The sequence below is a fragment of the Neodiprion fabricii genome, chromosome 1, assembly GCF_021155785.1.
Source record: "Neodiprion fabricii isolate iyNeoFabr1 chromosome 1, iyNeoFabr1.1, whole genome shotgun sequence".
Lineage (NCBI taxonomy): Eukaryota > Metazoa > Arthropoda > Insecta > Hymenoptera > Diprionidae > Neodiprion > Neodiprion fabricii.
Window position 1 is genome coordinate 39,619,803 of NC_060239.1, and position 20,344 is coordinate 39,640,146.

At 38.3% G+C, this 20,344-nt stretch overlaps 3 protein-coding genes across 7 annotated transcripts; 2 read left to right on the forward strand and 1 right to left on the reverse strand.

Moving 5' to 3' along the window:
* The first annotated feature begins 237 nt into the window (after window positions 1-237).
* Window positions 238-2,289, forward strand: LOC124174353 (regulator of microtubule dynamics protein 1-like). Its single transcript, XM_046553408.1, has 4 exons — window positions 238-739; window positions 1,036-1,236; window positions 1,331-1,579; window positions 1,665-2,289. Exons 1-4 carry the CDS (start codon window positions 635-637, stop codon window positions 2,025-2,027), a joined length of 918 nt encoding a protein of 305 aa, XP_046409364.1. The 5' UTR covers window positions 238-634; the 3' UTR covers window positions 2,028-2,289.
* On the reverse strand, window positions 2,077-5,419 carry LOC124174352 (potassium/sodium hyperpolarization-activated cyclic nucleotide-gated channel 1-like). Its single transcript, XM_046553407.1, has 11 exons — window positions 4,854-5,419; window positions 4,547-4,771; window positions 4,373-4,461; window positions 4,068-4,174; window positions 3,863-3,997; window positions 3,624-3,766; window positions 3,433-3,515; window positions 3,140-3,331; window positions 2,981-3,082; window positions 2,770-2,891; window positions 2,077-2,697 (listed from the first exon to the last, which is right to left on the reverse strand). The coding sequence occupies exons 1-11, from the start codon at window positions 5,147-5,149 to the stop codon at window positions 2,386-2,388; spliced, it is 1,806 nt and encodes a 601-aa protein (XP_046409363.1). The 5' UTR covers window positions 5,150-5,419; the 3' UTR covers window positions 2,077-2,385.
* Window positions 5,420-6,239: 820 nt separating this feature from the next.
* Window positions 6,240-12,639, forward strand: LOC124174351 (protein 5NUC-like). Of its 5 annotated transcripts, XR_006868921.1 has the most exons (12): window positions 6,240-6,323; window positions 6,400-6,541; window positions 6,844-7,003; window positions 7,165-7,414; window positions 8,185-8,587; window positions 8,990-9,186; window positions 9,248-9,412; window positions 9,481-9,579; window positions 9,710-9,877; window positions 9,967-10,156; window positions 11,698-11,840; window positions 12,166-12,639. XR_006868921.1 is itself a non-coding variant. In XM_046553405.1 (11 exons), exons 1-11 carry the CDS (start codon window positions 6,249-6,251, stop codon window positions 11,727-11,729), a joined length of 1,881 nt encoding a protein of 626 aa, XP_046409361.1. In that variant the 5' UTR covers window positions 6,240-6,248; the 3' UTR covers window positions 11,730-11,868. The 5 variants fall into 5 exon arrangements, 4 of the variants coding, with proteins under 4 accessions (XP_046409361.1, XP_046409359.1, XP_046409360.1 ...); XM_046553405.1 differs by lacking the exon at window positions 12,166-12,639 and having other exon boundaries at window positions 11,698-11,868; XM_046553403.1 differs by lacking the exons at window positions 11,698-11,840; window positions 12,166-12,639 and adding an exon at window positions 10,229-11,212.
* Window positions 12,640-20,344: the final 7,705 nt, after the last annotated feature.

The window sequence follows — 20,344 nt, forward strand, 5'->3', positions numbered from 1 at the left end:
TTTTTCACTTTCTATAGACTTTAAGCATATTTTAAGGACAATTCGAATCGAGCTGTCTCTGTCGGACGATTGCAGCGCCCGCTGCGCTCCACTGATGCTTATGGCACTGACGTCAATCTACCTATACTATGGTGATCGGTGACTGATGGAGGGAGAGTCTAACGTTCAGACGGTTCGGAATGGTACTGAAATAAGCCCGCGATGGCGCTACTAGGCGGCGACGTCTTTGGAGAATCCATGAAGCACCACGCTTAACAATACGCTAGTTTAGTGCCAATGTACCGAGTGACATGGCGTAGCACCAAAAAATGGTATTCCATTTTTCACAGTGAGTGAGTGATCGAGAGCTCAGCCTAACCGCGACAAAGGCGACATTTTTGTTTTACTCTTCGTTTGTATTCAAACATACATACAGCCAGTGTGACTGTATTATATCGATTTCTATTCGTTTCCCTCGCATTGTTTATACGCTGAATCATTCGATATAAGCAGTTGTTATTATTATTCTTGTTGTTGTCGTTGTAACTGTTGTTATATTATTATTATTATAGACCAACAGAGATGATCCATATCTTTTAGTTTATAATTTCAGAATAATTAGATATCACCGTGTATTAAGAATTGGTGGTTTGAAATGATGCAGCTGCAAAGAATATTCTATCGCTTTGTCTCAAGCGCGGGTTCGTTTCGAAATGTTATCCCCGTTACTTCACGGCGTTCAATAACCGCTCTGTTCAAGGTATGTAAATTGCTCATAATTTAGTCAAATGTTACGAATCGTATAACGCTGCAAAAAGCCGTGAAGATATATTAACTCCGGGCACCGATTGTCGTGCGTAGAATTGAATCTCAATAATTGTTGACGAAACGACGAGCCGCTCGATAAGAGATTTGATCATAAAGTCTAGGGAATAAGTAAAGCGCATGACGTTTCCCGCCGCGTGGCTATAGCATTCGACATTTTGTGTCGTGTTTGCCACCGATACGCGATATAGGTATGATGACTTATACAAAACGTCTTACTCCTATTTCCAGTTAATTACCACGGGAAGATGGTCGAGGGAGAGATTGGTTCTTACACCGTTTACTACAATGGGAATTTTTGGCTTTATTAAGTCGAAAGAGGACGACAAGGATCTTAAGGTCACTTCGCAAAAAATTCTACTCGCGAAGGCTGACGCACTATTCGATCAGTCTCAATATAAACAAATATACGAGATGCTGAATCACTACAGGGTGAAAGAGACTTTTGGCATTTACAAAAATACGGGACATGATTTCATAAGGCGTTTGAGAATAATGATATGCTCTAATTTTTGAATCCAAACAGGACAGTGGTGATGTTGAAATTTTATGGCGGTTGTGCCGAGCGCTCTACAACATGTCGAAAACGGCATCGGAGGTAGAAGCCAAAAAGATGATATACGAAGGTTACGATCTGGCCGTTGCCGCGTTGGCAATCGACGAGAATCATCACGCGGTTCACAAATGGATGGCGATATTTCTCGACGCGAAGAGCGGACACGAGGGAATGAAGGCGAGAATAACGCAGCTAGCTACAGTGAAAAATCACATGCTGGTAAAATATTCGTCACTGATGTATTAGAACTTTTAAATTGTGAAAGCGCTGTGATATTTCATCAATATATCGATCATTCCCCCAGAGAGCGTCGGAACTGAACCCGAAGGATGCGACGACGCTGTACATGCTCGGTAGCTGGTGTTACCAAATTTCCGACCTCGCCTGGTACCAGAGGAAGATTGCAGCCGCGATTTTTGGGGAGCCGCCACAATCTTCCTTTGAAGAAGCGTCGAGATACTTCGAAGCCGCGGAGAAGATGAGCCCCAATTTTTACAGCCATAATTTGTTGATGCTCGGTAAAACTCACTTGAAATTAAACAGGCGCGAGGAGGCCGTCAAGTTTCTCAAAATGGCTTCGGAGTATGAAGCTCGTAACGACGACGACCATGAAGCTAAAAAACAAGCGCTCAAGCTCCTCAATGAGCTTGGGTTCAAGACCTCCTAACTTATTCACACCGCACCGGCTGAATGCAGCTCTAACTTGGACTGGTTTCAGGGGGCTTTAGGCACTTTATTCGTTCAACGAGTCGACGAAAAGTACAACAAAACGAGAATAATCAAACTGTTTCGCTGCACCTATCCACTGTTATACTTGTTCGTATACTAGACTAAACCAACTAACTGTATTCGCGATTATGTATTATAATTGATAAGTAGGTAACTATGTGGACGTGTTCCTAATATAAGTTGCTTCTTTTTTTACAATGCTCATTCGTAAACTTCATCTGCCTGGTTTGATCTGCATCACTTTCCACTCCCTTTTTCTTTGGAAAAAAGAAATTTTAACCTGGATTTTTTCACGGTCAGTCTTCGGGATTCTTCGGCTTTTCACTGCTGGACTCCATGCGAAGATTTGAGGTCCAGTTTTCTAAGTCATTTCCTCGGTTGAGCGTGGCATCGTTCTCTATTTGCACAACAATTGCCATCTGTTCTTTAACCGCCCTTCGCATCCGCTGATGGAGGTCCGAGTTGGTTGGTATGAGCCTGTTGAAATCCTTACGTTCCAACTTGAATAGCTCGCACTTTTCAAGCGCGATCACTGTCACCGGTCGCCTGAAGCCTGGATAAAGCAGCGAGGACTCACCGAAGTGAGCTCCGTCCTCGAGGTGACATATCTGGGAATTAGGGACGTTTGAATCGTACCTGGATTTCGGATTTTACTCGGTCACCTCATTTTGTCACTCTACCTCTTTTCCAGTGTACGTAATCACGGCTAGCGTCCCACTTCCTATGAAATACATGCAGTTTCCCTCGTCATCGCATTTGAATATGATTTCATTCGATAGAAAAATCTCTGGTTTCAAAGCGGCTTTAGAAATAACAAAGAACCAATCAGGGTATTGCCGTTTACCGAAGTATGTGTCTAGGTATTCATATTTTAGCCATCATCTCGCTTACTGATTATGCTCCCAACTAGTAGCTTTGGCACGTTCCAGAATATCGCGACGCTATCCATCAGCTGCCGGCAGGTGTGCATCACGATTTCATCCTTCAAATGGTCTGTACACACAAATCAACAATTTGTACTTTCAATGACTGAAATATATACGTGCGTACCTGAAAAGGCACTGACGATTGCGTTTTCCTTGAAGCACTTATCGCGAAATGAGTATTGGTAGTAGTCTAGCAGTTTTCTTTCGAGACTGGGCGGAACTTGTTTTTTACGAATGTAGAGTCTCAGACTATTCCTAATCTGCTGGTACCTCGTTTCTGGCGCATTCTCTGACTCCACCCATTGCAGGATGACCACTGTTAGTGTCGAATAATTCACTCATAAGCAAGTATCAAATCGATGTAAAATTCTCTATAACTTTATAACCGTCGACGCGATTATAGCATCTGCAACTTGCCGATTAGATACAATTGGTAAAGGGTTCCAAAAAGGAGCAGCACGCAGGTGACAATTTTATCTCCTATCGTCTCTCCGGTGTTGCTAATTGGGGCAAGATTAGTTTTTTGTTTACAAATTATTAACAAACTCCCGTACATACCTATGTGTGAAAGGATTCACATGACTTAGTCTGGAACGATCTATACTAACTGTTCTTTAGTATCAGCCACAATAGTCGAGTCTATGGCGCATAGACCTGTTAGCCCGTTGTAGAAACTTAACTGATATAGTCTGTATTGATCTGCTGAGTGATCCTCTAGGTCCGTTATGTAATTAAACCATGTATCCGAATCCTGTAACCACCATTGACAATGAAATTATTATCTTACTGACCAACTTTCTTACCGAAACTCAAAAATTTGCAGAGATTATCACATTTGGTTGGCTACCTCGATTCGGGATCCCGTTGCATGCATGAGGACGAATGGAAATCCGTAGGTGAAACAGGCTGCCCAGTGAAAAATCAATGCGGTTAGAAGAGCAATCCAAAGTGAGACGGCGACGTTGTGGCCGATGCCGAGGACCTGATACATAGAGTTTAGGATCGTGTAGCGATCGTTACTGCCGGATGATTCAAGTGGTAGAATTAAGTACCTGCCAAAATTGCATTAGGAAGTTGTACAGAGTGGGGAGTCGCAGTAGCTTCAGCAATGGCAACAGCTCAATCATGATTGTTGCGAAGTTGGAATTTTTGCTTGTGGCTAATATTAATAATAACAAACAAATTATAATCTTCAAGTGCTAATGGTCTACACGTATTTGACTGAATTATTAAATTTCATATCCAAACGTCAGATATTTGAAGGTGCGTAAGATCCGAACTTGAGCTGTATCATGCAGGAGTTACGTTTTCACCTTTTCCTGTTTTATGAACATTTGATTATCTACATTCTACCTACGACCAGGCATCGAGTGGTAATCCTGAAGAACCCAACTGTACGGGATGGAAGTAAGCAAGTCAATCAGAAAGTATCCTCGGGTGTAATGACTGCGGGAACGTTGAAAGTGAATTTAAGGTATGAAGGTGGTATACGCTGAACAACGGACGAAAAGCAAGCTTTGAAACCTCTTACCTTGCTATAACTCCAGGATCGAGAAATATTTCGTGGCTATTAGATGATGTGTATCCGGTAATGAAGTTCAGGAAAATATCGACGATGCAAACAAAGTAGCCGGGCACGAGTATCGACTCTTTCCAATGATATGTACTGGTGTTCAGCATGTAAAACGCGGAGAAGTACGGAATGCCGATAAAGCAGAAGAGGTAGGTTACGCACATGACGATTTCCCACCCGAATCTGTGATGGGTTACAACGAACTAGATGAACATAGACGAACTCTGATACCGTTGACATTGCCTTCCGGAATATTTCGACTCACCTGACGGAACTGCAAGGATGGATGACCCACCAGTTGGGTGATCGTCCGTGGCGTTTCTTTTCAAAAGAGACTGCCGCGTGACTTCGGAGATAGAAACGCGTTGCTGGATGCTTTTCTGTAATGATGATGCTTTTCTGGAAGAGCCGCTTTAACCTCGAACGAAGTGGCGCTGTTGGTTGCAGTTTTAACAGGTTACTGTCCGAGCCCCGAGAAAGCTCGCAAATGTGCGTTGATTTACGTTTGCCCGAATCGAAAGACTTCGATTTCACTTCGGCAAGTGGATCTTTTGCCATCATTTTAGTTAGATTTGTTCAGGCCTTGCCGTCGAACAAATATTTCAACGGCAGAGATTTTCTATGCTTGTTGAAAATGATGAACGGACAAAAAAAAAAAGAAGAATCCTCAAAAGTGGTGTTGCGGATTCTGGAACAAAAACCTACAGATAATACACGGGGTGTGACTATTGGAGGCATTGGAGGTATAGAATAAACATTATGCAAGATTACATTGCATTTATTAGTAACTAAGACACAGATATATTGATATTTTATGCTGGTAACACAATCGACATAAACACCAATCGAACATTTGAGATAAGGATAGCATGAAATATTTTGCATCTTTTATTAATAAACAAGGTACATACGCACATGTATGCGAATGCTGATGAAACACATTGAAATGAATCATTCAAAAAAAGAAAGTGTCTACTTATCACATGCAGACGTGTCGATAATTTCTTCTTGACGATGACACGGATCAATTCACGGATTCGATAGACTTCATGTTCTCGATTGTTTTTATCTTCAGATTGCAAAATATCGTTATCAGAATTCATAATTGTAGCAAAATTTTACCCTGCCTTTCCACATTCAGCAGAAATATAAGCAGCAGAATAAACTGACATTCGTATTTATTGTATACCAAGTGAATTTAGCGTTATTTTGCAACGGTATTGCGATGCAACAACTCTTCTGCACCGAAACGCCCCAGACCTTGCCCATATTTGCGAATATATATCGATATGTATTGAAAATACATATTTCAAATATATCATGAACATTGTATTAATTATATAAGGTGGCGGCATCGAACTATACATTATTATCCAGACTTATATTACCTCTTCATAAATGTGCATCATCAATGCCTCATAATGTCTACAGGTCTACATTGCTTGAACCTTAGTTCTCTCTAGATAATCTCTGCCTGTGATTGGAGTTTCAAATATGATAAAATACAGACACAGCATTTTCAGACTTTCTAAGGTGGAGAAAGCAGAGTCTACATTTAGTCTTTCGGGCAATTTGAAGGATAAATAATTATATGTTATATTAAATTGTAGTTTTACAACATTATCAAATAAGTTAGTCGTTTCATTGTACGAGTTGTTAAATGATAATGAAAGTTGGCGCAGTCGGTCCTCACTGGCTCAGTGACTATCTTTTCACGAATATAACGACAAGTTCGGTGAGTATTACGCAAAAAAAAAATCTTACCGTTGATAAAAAATATACACGGTATAACCCAAATACCGTCTGGCTAGTTTAAATATATCGCAATCACATCAGCCGCTTCAGTTGATGCCCGTCAACCGTCGAATGCGTTCGTTGCAGTGACAATCTCACATTGTCGAGTAACCGGATTTAAGCGAATCGAACATCCTAGAATCAGGGTCAAAAGACTGAGTGAGTATTGAGAATCGTACAGAATCTAAAAGAAGAAGAAAAAAGAATCTGGTATAGAAATAATTCTACTGATCTTTCCTAAAACTCTCGCGGTCACTTGCGATTTGTTGATTCATCAACGACCGGCACCTTCAAGTTTAATATAGACTTAGTGAAATACCGAAAATCCGATCCCTTTATTAATTAGTTGTCCCTTTGAAAAAAATTCTTAAAAATCAATCGCCACAGTGGCTTTCCTCCTTACTGTAGTTTAAGTATGGTGATCAGTTTTATCGTTAAGTAGATAACATTTCTTTCCCCAGTGGGACGAAGAGTCATGTTATACAACGTATTGGGAACTTTGACGACCTCGCTGTTGATTCTGAATGCTAGACCTACCTCGAGTGCCCCGATATCCCAGCCGAATAATAACTCTACAGGCTTGCACTTACATATTCTGCACACAAATGATAAGCATAGCAGGTACGACCTGCTAGGGTTAGATCTATACAATTTCGAAGAGCTTACAATACAGTATTTTCAGAAATGTGTGCTAGATAATTGACTGAAAAACTTTCTACAGTACTGCAACATTATTCATAGATAGACTATTCCTAGACCCAACGATTTTTATACCTGTTTAGTCATTCTTCTAATCATAGGTTTGAACAAACATCAGCAAGCTCGCAGACGTGCAGTGATTCCGACGCGGTGAAAAACAAATGCTATGGAGGGTTTGCACGATTGGCAACAGTGATTAGAAATGCTCGAGCTAGTAATACCTCCGTGTTGTACCTCGATGCCGGGGACACGTACCAAGGGTCCAACTGGTTCGTCGTACATCGATGGAACATTGTCTCCAAATTCCAGAACATCTTAAGGCCAGATGCGGTGGTAAGTCGTATAATTATTTCATCGGATTACGACGACTGTAGTATGAGAGTTCGGATTATGGAGACTGCTAACAACTCTAGAAGGACATCATTACGAACAGCCTGCATTCGAGTTAGTAAAGAACGTATTATGTAGAACTTTAGAAAACTGGTATGTATTTGACATCTGTACAAGGTGAATTTCAAACCAGGATTTTTTGGCGATGTTAATTAAAACTGTCATTAATCCCTGTCAAATCTCTATAAATGCTATATCCGAATGATGGTTAATATTGGAATCAATTTTCTTCGAATATTGGCTTATGTCTCTGTGCTGCAGACGCCACATCGTCAGTTACGGTACAAGGTTCACCGAATCCAGACGATCATTATGATGAGCCAGTTTCTATCATCTTCAAATAAAAGCGAGGGGTCGGGGCACTTAGCAGTTACGTCAAACATGAACGATGATAATTTATTATTCTCTGGTTGTCGGTCAGAAATATACAACAGTTATCGAACATGTCAGAGTTGTGATGGACGAAATCGTTGATGTAACCATGATGCAACGAGCGGGGTTGACACTTTGATTAGAGCGTCAACTATCTATAGTCTCTTGATAATTGAAAGCACTTATTTTGTAATACGTTATCGCAAAGCCAATGGTATTTTTCAAGAAATAGTACAACATCGCTGCAGAGACGTCGGAGCTACATTCGTGTTTATTATTTCGCTATTCTATGAACTGAATTTCTGTGCGACAAGTCTCAGTTCTCGCGATTGTATTCACAGTCTTTGGGAAACCACGAATTTGACCACGGCGTCAACGGGCTGCTACCCTTTTTGAGAAATGCTTCGTACCCGATACTAGCAGCAAATCTGAACCTGACAAATGAGCCGGAGCTTCAGGCAACAAAACTGGCCAAAAGTACCATCCTCGACGTTAACGGTACGCGAGTTGGCATCATCGGGTATTTGACTCCGACAACGAAGAATATTGCTAAGACCGGGAACGTTATATTCGAAGATGAAATCGAAGCCGTATCCAAAGAAGCGAGGCGACTCAAGAACAGTGGGGTTAACATCTTGATCGGCCTTGGACACTCTGGCTACCAGATGGATAAGAGAATTGCCGCAGAGGTCGAGGACATTGACCTCGTAATAGGCGGCCATACCAACACATTTCTGAACAACGGTGAGTCTGGTCATTAGCATGTGGCACCACCCCGATAACTGCAATCGTGCAATAAAGTTTGACTCGAATAAATGTATTCCTAGAATCAATATACGGAGCCAGAGGAAAATGCGTTGCATGGCCGGTACCTTTTAGAAGTAGAAATTGTCGGGGCTGTGTTCAGAATCACTTGTTAATACCTACGTTGAAATTACGTAAGGAAATATTCTTAGAACTTGTTGAATACCGTAATCGGAATAATTTTAACTTCAAAAAAGTACCGTCCATGTAACCACCGTCACGCATGTAAATCGAAGATGTCTCTTCCTCAGTGTACAATTCAAGTCAATATCATGAAACTTTCGGAATAAAGAGACGTGTCTGCGTCACTCACTACCATAGTCTCGACGATCGTGCTTTCAGGAACTCAGCCAGATTCTGAAGTATCGGAAGGCTTGTATCCCACACCGGTAATCCAAAGTAGTGGTAGAACAGTTTACGTAGTCCAAGCTTATGCCTACACCAAGTACGTCGGCAACCTTTCCTTAACTTTTGACTCCGAAGGTGAACTCACTCGTATTGAAGGAAACCCCATTCTCCTTGACTCAAGAATTGAGCAGGTACTTATGTCAAGGTGAGGGTTACAGTGATATGGTATCAGTATACATTGGCATTTCTTAGGCTAGGGATGTTTTGGAAGAACTGGAGAACTGGAGACAACTGGTAGACAATCTAGGTATCAACTACGTTGGTAGCAGCCGCGTCCTTCTCAACGGGGATCGCAAAACTTGTCGTCGCCAAGAATGTAATATCGGAAATTTAATAACTGACGCGTTGGTTGATTACGTAAGTGCTCAATTCAAACCGATCTCATTTCATAATCTGGAACTGATCTCCACGTTTTCTGTTCACAGAACATGAGGCAATACCGAGGAGCGCACGGATGGACCGATGCAGCTATCGCAGTTCTGAACACTGGGGTTATCAGAAGTTCCATTCCCGCCAAGAGCCAGGTGAGTGCGATGAAGTAAAGAGATTGGACTATGACGTGATTGTATCACCACGGATGAACGTAGATTTTCCAACGAAAATTAGAGGACCGAGAACAAATTAAGGAAGGCTGCACTTTTGTTTTATACTTAGATTACAGAGGCTGACGTCCTTTCTGTATTGCCATATAGGAACGTACCTATCACTGTTCTCATGACCGGTGAGGTGTTGAGATCGATGCTTGAATGGAGTGTTTCCTCAGTGACTAACGATCTGAATCAGGACGATAGTGGCGCTTTTCTGCAATTCTCCGGACTCCAGGTACGAATTTTGATAAATGCAATCAAAAGTGTAAAAGGTTTCTTCAATTTGTAAATATAAGTCCTACTTTTCTTCTTTATTCCACTCAGGTAACTTATGATTTTGGCAAGGTTCCTAACTCCAAGGTGGTTTCTGTAAGAGTTCGTTGTGCTAATTGCTCTTTTCCTGAATTTCGTGACTTGGACGAAAGAGAGATGTACCCAGTGATCATTTCTGACTACTTGTATGGAGGCGGTGATGGATTCAGCATGTTACGTAACTTGAAATCCAAACCAATCGGTAAGAAATTATCGGCATCAATTAGATTATCAGTTTCGAACTGCATCACTGACTTTTTAATGTGTTTTCAAGCAAACGGAACTTTTGTCGACGCTTTCATTGGGTACCTGAAAGCACACAGCCCTATTCATACCCAAGTCGATTGCAGGATCACTGTCATCAATACCGACAGTCCGCGATCAGTTGGCACCCCAACGGCTGCATCCTAAATGTACCAACTGAGGTGTAAATAACGGTTGAATTTGGGAATTTATTCTACACATTGCTTCAATGTTCTAAGATTCATACATTGATTTAAAAGTTGGGATTGATCTGTTAGGCCCTCAACTGAAATATCTTAAGAATAATTGGAGAAGGACGTTCATATCTATATAGTAAATCAAATTTACGTTTGGCATGTTTTGAGTAATATTCGTGTGATCTACGAAGATCATCCCTGCTATTTCCGGTCCACTGTAAATAGCTTTCGAGAAGTAGATTCGTGAGTTAGTTACAATGGAACCAGCAGTTAGGGTGACAGCGGTAGTTACAGCATCAGTATAGTTACTTCGCCACGAATTATCTGGTTCGAGGTTACCGTAGAATTGATTAACCGAACCTTTGTTGTATTCAAGTTGAGGAATGAATTCCAAAAATCCTGTAGGAAGAATATCAACAATCAGTGCATCATGTGAGAATGCTGTAGTTTATCACTCAAACTAACGCAAGACCGTACGGTTTAATTTTAATTTAAAGATTTTTTTTTATTAATTTTCCAATCCTGACGAGTACAGAGCTGCATCTTGTGGAATTCGCGCTGGAATTTTTACCTACTTGGCTAACTTCTCTTTGGAGAACTGATGTCGATCATAAAATAATATCGCATGTATGCTATTAAATCAGTCATCGTTGTTATTAAATATTTTAAGATCCAGAATGAAGTTCAGTAGTATACGCCACTGCCATTCGCCGTGTCAATTGACTTGTGAATTATTGAAGTAATTGGATATTATAATCTCCAACGATTCAAACTATGAAACAGAAGGCAAAAAAAAAATAAAAAAATATTGAAAAACGCTCGAATTGGTTTTTGGATGGGTTATGTGACATCATTAAGCAAGAGAAAACAAATCGATAAATTCTCCGTACTTTCTTCGTATATCCTCAGCTGTTGCCTGTACGATGTTCTGAATGTCTGTTTTGTATTTCTTGGTTTCTACAAGTAGTGGGAAAAAGGGTTCGCAAATAGATTCTGAAACAACAATTTTTTGACCTCCAAGTATCGTTGTTTTCATGATATTATCGCGGCCATTTTCGAGTTTCGTGGTATTGCATTATATCAAAAAAAAAAAAAAAAAAACAGTAAACAAGTTTCCCGTGAAATTGAGTTCTAGGCATAAATTTCAGAAAAAAATTATTTCATTGTATCTCGACGAGAGTGATAGTAACAACATTGATAACAATGAAACTCTTTTCTTTTTCTGCTCTTCGACATGTAAATTTGTTCCTTTCATCTTGGCCGAATGATTTCGAACTGTCGTTCTTTGGACCATGTGTTTCAGTTTCATCTTGTGTCACAAGATGGTATTTTTGACGTGAACTCACGTCGGTACTTTTTCACCATTCGAATCATTGCATTGACCGCATGTTCCTCTTTGATCAGAGAATCTGAAGGAGTGTCAGGATAGTTGCAGTCTCCAAAACCGTATGTACCAAAATATTTTTCTTTATTTATGTTCGCTATGAGGGGATTAGCTGCTCCTTTATGAACAGGAATCTAAAAACAGGGAGTCCAATCATTCAAACTCTCATGGCTCGAGTGTGGTCAGGAAGCATTTTCCAAACTCTTAGTCTCCTCATCACATCCTTTGTATACCATCGTTGCGCGGCAAATATATTTTTGCGATATCTTTGCTACTGAGTTTCGCACAATGATGGCTTACGAATCAGCTAAACAAACAAGCAAAAAATAAAAAAAAATTTCAATGCTTCTTGATCAACCGCATTCATATTTTCCATCATCGAGATAGAGTGTGTCAAATTCAAGTCACCCGACCTTTTGACCCGCATAACTCCGTATCGAATATCGAAATCTGGAGACCTACGTCAAGCCTGTTTACGACGTTCAAAGTTTTGAGCACATTTAGAGCGACCGTGTCGACGTACGTGTTTCGTTGACGCACGTTATGCCGATTATCTCTGGGCCCTCGTTAAGTCTTTCGGCTTCCACAGCCATTACAATTGCTGCTGCATCGTCCGGCGTTATCATGGACGGATTCGTACAACTGGAAGGCGCACCGTTCAATTCTAGTATTAGTGATTTTTGTATAAGCAATTATTAGTTGTCTTTTATATTTTGCATGTACATAAAGAAAATTAGTTGATTTTGCGAAATATGGCGCGAGAAACGTTTTGTTAATTCGAATAATTGTGGTTTCAATTGATAGTAAAAATTTTTGTTCTGTATAGTGAAATGCATAAATCCCTTAGCCATCCAGCTAACTTGCTTCTTGAATTATTTAAGTGAGATTGTTGATCTTACCTTGAAATAGAGACACCAAACACCATAAGTATACTGATCAGTAATTTATCACCTATCATGCTGATCGACGGACAGTAATCAACTTTAATGTTATGGAAAAGACTCAGCATCTCAATAACAAATATATGAACTTGAATGAAAAGGGAGTCACCACTGGGTGGATATGTTTCGAGTAGTAAGATTTGGATGTCACTGAATTCATAATTTTATGATTACCAAATGTTCGAAGCTAGTAAATTTTTTCTAACCATAGCCCCCCTCCCCTGGACTCTGTCCAGTTCCGTTCCAACACTAGATGACGTGTTACTAATTTTATGACATTGTTATACCTGGATCATTTCAACTGAACCGATGCAGAAAATGTTGTGTCATACCGTTATATTGATACAATGATTTATTCCTCTCCGTTTTCATCTTTAATATACAGATAATATACATATATTTGTTACAACAATAGTAATCATATATATGTATAATTATTGTTGTTAAGTGCGAAATACAAGATCGACGTTTGTATACATGCGCGTTCAAATTTTCGCTTGGCAAATTACATACATAAATACACGTATTTCGATTTTCTTCAATTATAATACTTTTCGGAGATTAGTGGCTTTACATGTATATTCACATATTCTTCCCCGTTGCGTAAATTATAGGTGTTTCCTCTTGTTTGTGAGTATTTATTCTTTCATTAGGACTCCTATATTCACCAAATTTGCAAAGATATATCTATTCATATGTATAAGTATACTAAAACGTGTTTTACAAATTTCATCACTGCCTCTAGCTTATAAACGCATCCCTGTCATCGTAACATTTTTTGCATTTTAATAAATTTACCCTATTAAATGAGACATTGAAGAAAAGGTGAACAGAAACCGATTACTTCGCTTAAGAAAAATGAGCTAGATCGTACGGACAATTCCAAGTATTTTTGCTACAACGCTATCCAATGTAGCAATATTACATTTATAGATAAAAATCGATTTATCACCTGATCCATACCTTGACCAAATTGTTACGAATATGCATATGACAAGCGGATGACAGTTTGCAATTATACAACGTGTATATGGCAAATGGGGAAAAGTATTTTAGTCACGATTATTCCTTGGTACAACATGAGAGTAAAGGTAGGTACATACGCTATTCTCACAAAATATATGACATCGTTAATCTATGTATTATGCAATGTACTTGAGAGATCAGCTAAGCATCTGACGAATTTTCTTCATCCTTCATATCAACATTTTCATATTATATTATTATAATAGCATGTATATTATGTATGAATATAATTTTATCAACTATGGTTTAGGTCAGTCAAGTCATCATTCGCATATATTATTTATTTTGGTTTAATTACCAATGTTCTGAATTTATTAGTTAGTTATAATTGTAGTACTGTGAGGTTGCTTCTGAGAGATCTCTGACTACACGATCTATTTGTTTGATACGTTATCTATATCATGTAAAAATCGATATACAAAGAGATTCGGCCGTATATTGAAAAATATCATCTAAAAGTAAGTAAAGTTTCTCGAGTAATGGAAGAAGAGTCGCGTTCCTAAACGGCTGATGGGACCTTGGCAGTTTTTTCGCCTACTTTAGAACATCACTGAAAACTTGCAAATATTGTTGAAATTTCAAAAAATCTTACACCGCATATTCTTCTCACTTTTCACTCTCGTTCCTGCATCAAAAGAAATTCTAATTTATCGACAAATTCTAGTGTCTCGTGTTAATAAAATCACACCTCACACTTTTGGAAGACTAAAAGTTCCACTCGTTTAAACAATTGTTTCCTCAACTTGGCCTAAGGTAAATTTGAAATCAAACATAAATCCAGCCACTTGTTCAGCTGTTCATAAAAAATGTTCTAAATTCGACGTAAGTTACAATTATCGAGAAGTTTTCGCAATGAAAAATGAATGTAGTTTATTTTGCTGATCAAGGATCGGTGCTATAATTTCGATATCGTAAATTTGCTAATTGAATTCTGAACTATAAGGTCCCATCCGCGGTTTACTAATTCATCATTGAACCCCTAGCTTACGCACAATATTTATTACACGCTGTAAATTTTACACATATTTAAGACAAAAACATTTGGATTAAAAATTTAATTTGCACATCGAATTATAGGAAAATTGTTAGGCTAAATAATTTGCAAACTTTCCAACAATCGTTAGGTTATTATATTATATGTTTATAAATTTTTCGAGATTTTTATTGTAATTTACACGGATAACGTTTACGCATAGTTTACTAACATCCTTTTCGTGCAAAACGGCGTTAAATGAGATTGCGACATTACAGATGATAATGGTAAGTATAGAAGCGCACAATTCATTCTCGATAGATGAATTGTTAATTATTTAAACTCCCGTTTAAATGATAATAAGATAAATAACAATAGTGGTAATATGTTTCATTGTTTGATTGAATTCAATAATTTCGTTATACGTATATATATTATATGTATTATATATACGAGTGTAACACACTAACTAATTCAGATTGTACGCGTAAGTAGCGCGCAAAAATTTGCGAACCAAACTTTTCACACCCTTCGACGAGTTTAACCAAATCTACGTGAATAATTTCGAATCGCGTATCCAAATTATCTCACTAAATCATAAACTTCAAAGCTGATAACTTATTGAATATCGCAGCTCCCCGACAGCACGAATATTCATTAATCACATCATAAATTATTTATTCTTCGATAACCAGACGAAAGTTTAATATTTTCAACCACAGGCACGAGTTAGTTTCACTAATATACGTAGATACAAACTATTTCAATACTCGCATTAACGTGGGTACATTGCTATCTAATTTCCCTCTAGATTTGTACCTCGGTATTTCATCTCCTCAATTTTTATCTCCTCTTTTAGACGCGTTCAAAGGTTACTCGATGTCAAACTTTGATACGGGGTGAGGAAAATAAAAAAAAAAAAAAATTAAAATTCGCGAAGTTCACGTAAAAACTTGACAACTATATTCACATCTGTTTAAAATATGAGTTCAGTATTTCAATTCTTTAAAACGCTTTCACTTTCGCACAGCTGTTCAAAAAAAAAAAAAAAAAATTTTTTTTTCACTAGGAACCAAGTTTTTCTTGTTTTCAAGAGTTACAGAATTGTTCGACAAAAAATTCAACATACATTGAAGTATGAAACGAAATTTGGCTTTTGTTGATTAATTTGACACCGTCACAATTAAATATGCCCTCATTTTCCGAAACTCTGTGTAACTGGTTAAAATTTATACGTACATACGTATAGTACACCTACAACGTCTTAATACGTACAATTTATCTACCATGTAGATGATTGTGATTATCACTACTGTTATTATTTTTTTTTCTCCGCCGTTTTCTTTGGCTTATACAAATTTGTAATCGTTTATAAATTAAAGCGGTTCATCCTTAACCATTATATACGTATATATTATTGTTAATGACGATGATAATAATAAGTGATAATACAACATTATAGAAGATAGCCGTGTAAGCTCTCAAGATAAATTTCATTGGGTATATAATAATGTAATAAGGTGTAATAATATATTTATATAGAAAGTAAGCCGGAGGATATTTTACGTCTAATATTCCCTCTCTCTTTGTCATATAACAGCTATTTTTATATATATGTATAATATGTACATACGTGACAAGTCGCGTGTTGCAGATCGATTTTTTTCCGGTAGAATATTTGTCAAAAACGATTACAAATAACTGCAGTAGCCTACCCATCATATATACTATGTGTGTTACCGAATATAATATTATATTATTATGTATGTAATACGCTGCATTAATTAATAGATTGAAAGTAGGTAAATGTACATAATTATAAACGTCAGTCGGAATAAAAATCAACACTTACAGTCAATTCATTAATTCTTTTTACAAAATACTTGTGACGTTTTTTTCACTTTTTCTCTTCTTCTTTTCTTTTTTTTTATACAAAAAAACTTAATCTTAGTATCGTATATGCTGTAATAACAAATTCTATCTAACGATATTTATTCATGTTATATACACATTATACGTGTAATCATCTATTGCATATAACATGTATATTTGTATCATTCATTATTTATCTATAATATTTACGTATTCTTAGTTATAATATATTTAAACGAATCTTTAAATCGAGATTAGGTTTAATACAGAATTTGTACAAATTTTATCTTGCTCATTTTTTTGTCTCTTTCTCTTCTTCCTCTTTTTCTTCTTCTTTTTCTTCTTCCTCTTCACATTTTTACCAGCCTCGTATCAATTGTACAAACGGCTAGGATATTTCGTCGTTCAGAGTTTCAATTCGTATAATTTACAAACATGTATCTGCTTTCGGTAAAAAAAAGTGCCGATCATAATCATGCGCTTCCGCTTGCGGCTGCAGATCACGTTACATACGTATTCACGGGGACAAATTACGTGTCGCATTCCGAATAACATCACGCGGGTAAGACCCCTGAATTAAAGAGAAACTGTGAATTCGCTTTGATAATGACTACGTGCATACGTCAAGTGAGGGAAGACATGAGGCTCTACAAGATTCGCGAATGATAAGTCATCACCAAAAACGCAATCGTTACAGATGGTATCGTCGTAAAATGAATTTCGGAAAAACTTGAGCCGAGTAACCGGCAACGAGCGAAGAAAAACTATTTTCACGAGCTAATTTTACACGATGGATTCACCCTGATAAAAGTATATAATATTCCGTACAATGTAAATTCGTAGTTATACCAGTTAACGATTGTTGATAATTTCAACGCTTAAACATCAATCAAGTCATTCATGCTGTGCACGCAAATGCAGACGCGACGCGTGCTTAGGAACTAGGTATGCATTCGTGATCGCATAGACTTGTCTGTTTGGGGTAATAATCTAACGTCTAGATGTTCACAGATTGATGGGGTCTAGACGAGTTGTTGTGTCGTTGGATAAATTATAGATTAAAGATAAAGTGTACGGGTGAAGGGAGAGATTCCGTAGAGGTATTCCGTACACCTGTTATACATATTATGCGTACTGCGGAAACCTTGCGTATAATGATGCATCATGTGTGAGAGAAGTTATACGAGAATTGGAGCTGTATGTACATTGTTCAGAGTATAATTTTGGAAAATAATGATAGCAATATTACTAGTAATAATATCATTTCTAGTATTGGTACTTATACGTGTAATGTATTAAGCGTTGATTTTGTGCCAACTCTGTACATAAATAATCGTGCCGCATCTTATTACTGCATCAACGTCAACAATTGAAAACCCTTTTTAAAAAATGCACGAATGACTAACTGCATATTTTTAAGCCTATATCAATCGAATTATTTACATTATTGTTGCCTTCTTCAGCTTTTATAGTTTTCTCTCATCTTATTAATATTAGTAATACTAATAGCCTGCTGTAATATTATCGTCGGTACAGTTTAATACAATTTATTCGAAAATCATGTATTATACTTCAGTTCTCTCAATATTTTGTATGAATTATTCGCTCTGTAATTGAGAGCTTAAGTACGATGGAAATCTTGCCTTGGAAAGGATACCGCTCGTGTAACACTATTCTGAAGTGCGTCTGATTCGGCAAAATAGCAAAATCGCGACAGTTCAAGTTAGAATGGTTAATTTAATCCCCCCCATTGTCTACTTCCACAAAGTTATACCTGCGTATTATTTACTTGTATTTTCTCGATTTCGCAAACACAGTTCACGCGTATCTCTCTCAAATAAAGTATATCTTTTATACTGTATTAATCATCAACAATCGTTAATTGTCATCCTGCTCAGTCACTCCAGACTTTTATCACTAATTCTCGGATCCTACATCAATGATCCGTCATCTATCGCTATCTCTTTAAAAATTTCTTGGTCCTTCTACCCGGATTAGTTACGAATCGTCGCGATTTACGGGAAAACGAATCGACCTGTGAGTGAAATATTGTGTAATCGAATCAAGTATCGTGTAATTTGACATCTATCTAAGCGATAACCTCATCGTAAGTGAAAAGGTCGTTGTCAGTCCAAACAATCGTCAAAAATCATTCGCGTCCGTTAAGGTCATGTAAAACTTCTACCCTTACCGACCGAGCAAACTCACCTTTTTTCTGAAGAAATATAGGAAGAAAAAGGGTGAGTTTGCGCGGTCGGTAAAGGTAGAAGTCTTACATGACCTTAATTTCAAACGTGCGGTATTCCCTGGACTGATCACGACTATACTCTGTGCGTGAACAACACCCAAACTTGGTGAAAATTTGCGCATGAAAAAAGGAAACAGCGAGTTCCAAGTCTGAGATGCGATGCAGTTCGTTACTGGCTGCAATCCTTTCCGAGGCAAAACTGAAATTTTCAAGCTCTTTACTGTCGAGACTCGAAATAACGTAGCTAATTGTACTTATATATATATGTCTACTTATCTCCTGAGAAGTCCATTGGGAAGTATAACTATATTATCGTAGGTGGTGAATATCTACACATACGAGTACTTAGGAGAGAGCAGAAGAGCGACATATGTTACATGGATATTAGTAGAATAATTTGTTCCAGTGTGGCGAACAAACAAACTTTCATGAGAAATGAAGAGACAGTCTTTCCGAAAAATTTACTTTTGGTCTCTCCTAGAAACAGTTACGAATCCCTTCACAACCAGGTTCTTTTATTCCCTCAAATTTGGTAAAGGGGATCGAATATTGTTCCTTGAACGAGGGCACTTGCATTTGCTAGAATTTTTTGCGGTAATTTTACATATCTCAGTTTAAAATGCAATACAGTGAAAGTGTAATCGGAGCTCACATATCTGAGCGCAATATTCTGATCTCTATTCCTAGGATTGAACCACCGTTTCAACGAACTTCTGGTATCAAAAATTGTTGTGAGAAGTACTTACTTTCTCTTTCAACATCCATTTCTACGCTATCCTTCGGTACAAAGATTTATTTCGGCCATTTTGCCCGCCGTACAGTTGCCTCGCGTTATAAGAGCGGTCTCGGGACTGCGAGGTGTACCGATACAAAAGAACGATGTGCCTGATTTCACTTTCAGAGACTGAAAAAATTCATGTTTTTTCAAAAAAGTCCCTGCGCGAACTATTTTCCAAGTATATTTTGATTCACCGCATGAAACCATGGATTTTGCGGAAAGTGTGGCATCGAGATATAATCCCGACTAACTGCGACCTTGTAACGCGAGACGGCTGCAGGATGAAGAGAAGAAGAGTTCCTTACATAAATAGGTATCCCGCCACGCAATCATGACCTATAATCCGACGGTCGAAAAAGACCCGAAGAAACTGTGTCCCTCTCTAAGATCCGACCGCATTAAAAATTCGGTATACTATACTGTATGTATAATAAACAAACAAACGTAAAAGGTAGGTCTATGCTTGAACTAGACTGAAGACGATTTATTCCCAGTGTGATCCCCGCGGCCCTTTTGAGAAACGTACCGTAAAGTTAGCGAGTGCTTAAAGCGATTAGGAGCAGCTCGTCGATCGCGAAGCGGGAAAAGTCTAGCGCCGTGGTCGAGCTGGCGTCGCGACGTCTTTGCCACAAAGTACGTCCCTGACCGCCCGAGTGCCGCCCCCAGGTCACCCCCAAAGGACAGTATCTCTCCCGCCCCTGGCGGCGGAGGCTCCTCGGCTGCTCTCC

What these genes read in the sequence shown, in the direction of transcription:
- LOC124174353 (XM_046553408.1), top strand. Translation starts at nt 635, where the DNA reads ATGATGCAGCTGCAAAGAATATTCTATCGCTTTGTCTCAAGCGCGGGT. An exon ending in CAATAACCGCTCTGTTCAAG is followed by an intron (nt 740 to 1,035) that starts GTATGTAAATTG and finishes TCCTATTTCCAG; the next exon opens with TTAATTACCACGGGAAGATG. An exon ending in AGATGCTGAATCACTACAGG is followed by an intron (nt 1,237 to 1,330) that starts GTGAAAGAGACT and finishes GAATCCAAACAG; the next exon opens with GACAGTGGTGATGTTGAAAT.
- LOC124174352 (XM_046553407.1), bottom strand. Translation starts at nt 5,149, where the DNA reads ATGATGGCAAAAGATCCACTTGCCGAAGTGAAATCGAAGTCTTTCGAT. An exon ending in CAACGGGATCCCGAATCGAG is followed by an intron (nt 3,767 to 3,862) that starts GTAGCCAACCAA and finishes TGGTGGTTACAG; the next exon opens with GATTCGGATACATGGTTTAA. An exon ending in TTACCAATTGTATCTAATCG is followed by an intron (nt 3,332 to 3,432) that starts GCAAGTTGCAGA and finishes CGACACTAACAG; the next exon opens with TGGTCATCCTGCAATGGGTG.
- LOC124174351 (XM_046553403.1), top strand. Translation starts at nt 6,249, where the DNA reads ATGATAATGAAAGTTGGCGCAGTCGGTCCTCACTGGCTCAGTGACTAT. An exon ending in AATCAGGGTCAAAAGACTGA is followed by an intron (nt 6,542 to 6,843) that starts GTGAGTATTGAG and finishes TTCTTTCCCCAG; the next exon opens with TGGGACGAAGAGTCATGTTA. An exon ending in CAACACATTTCTGAACAACG is followed by an intron (nt 8,588 to 8,989) that starts GTGAGTCTGGTC and finishes TCGTGCTTTCAG; the next exon opens with GAACTCAGCCAGATTCTGAA.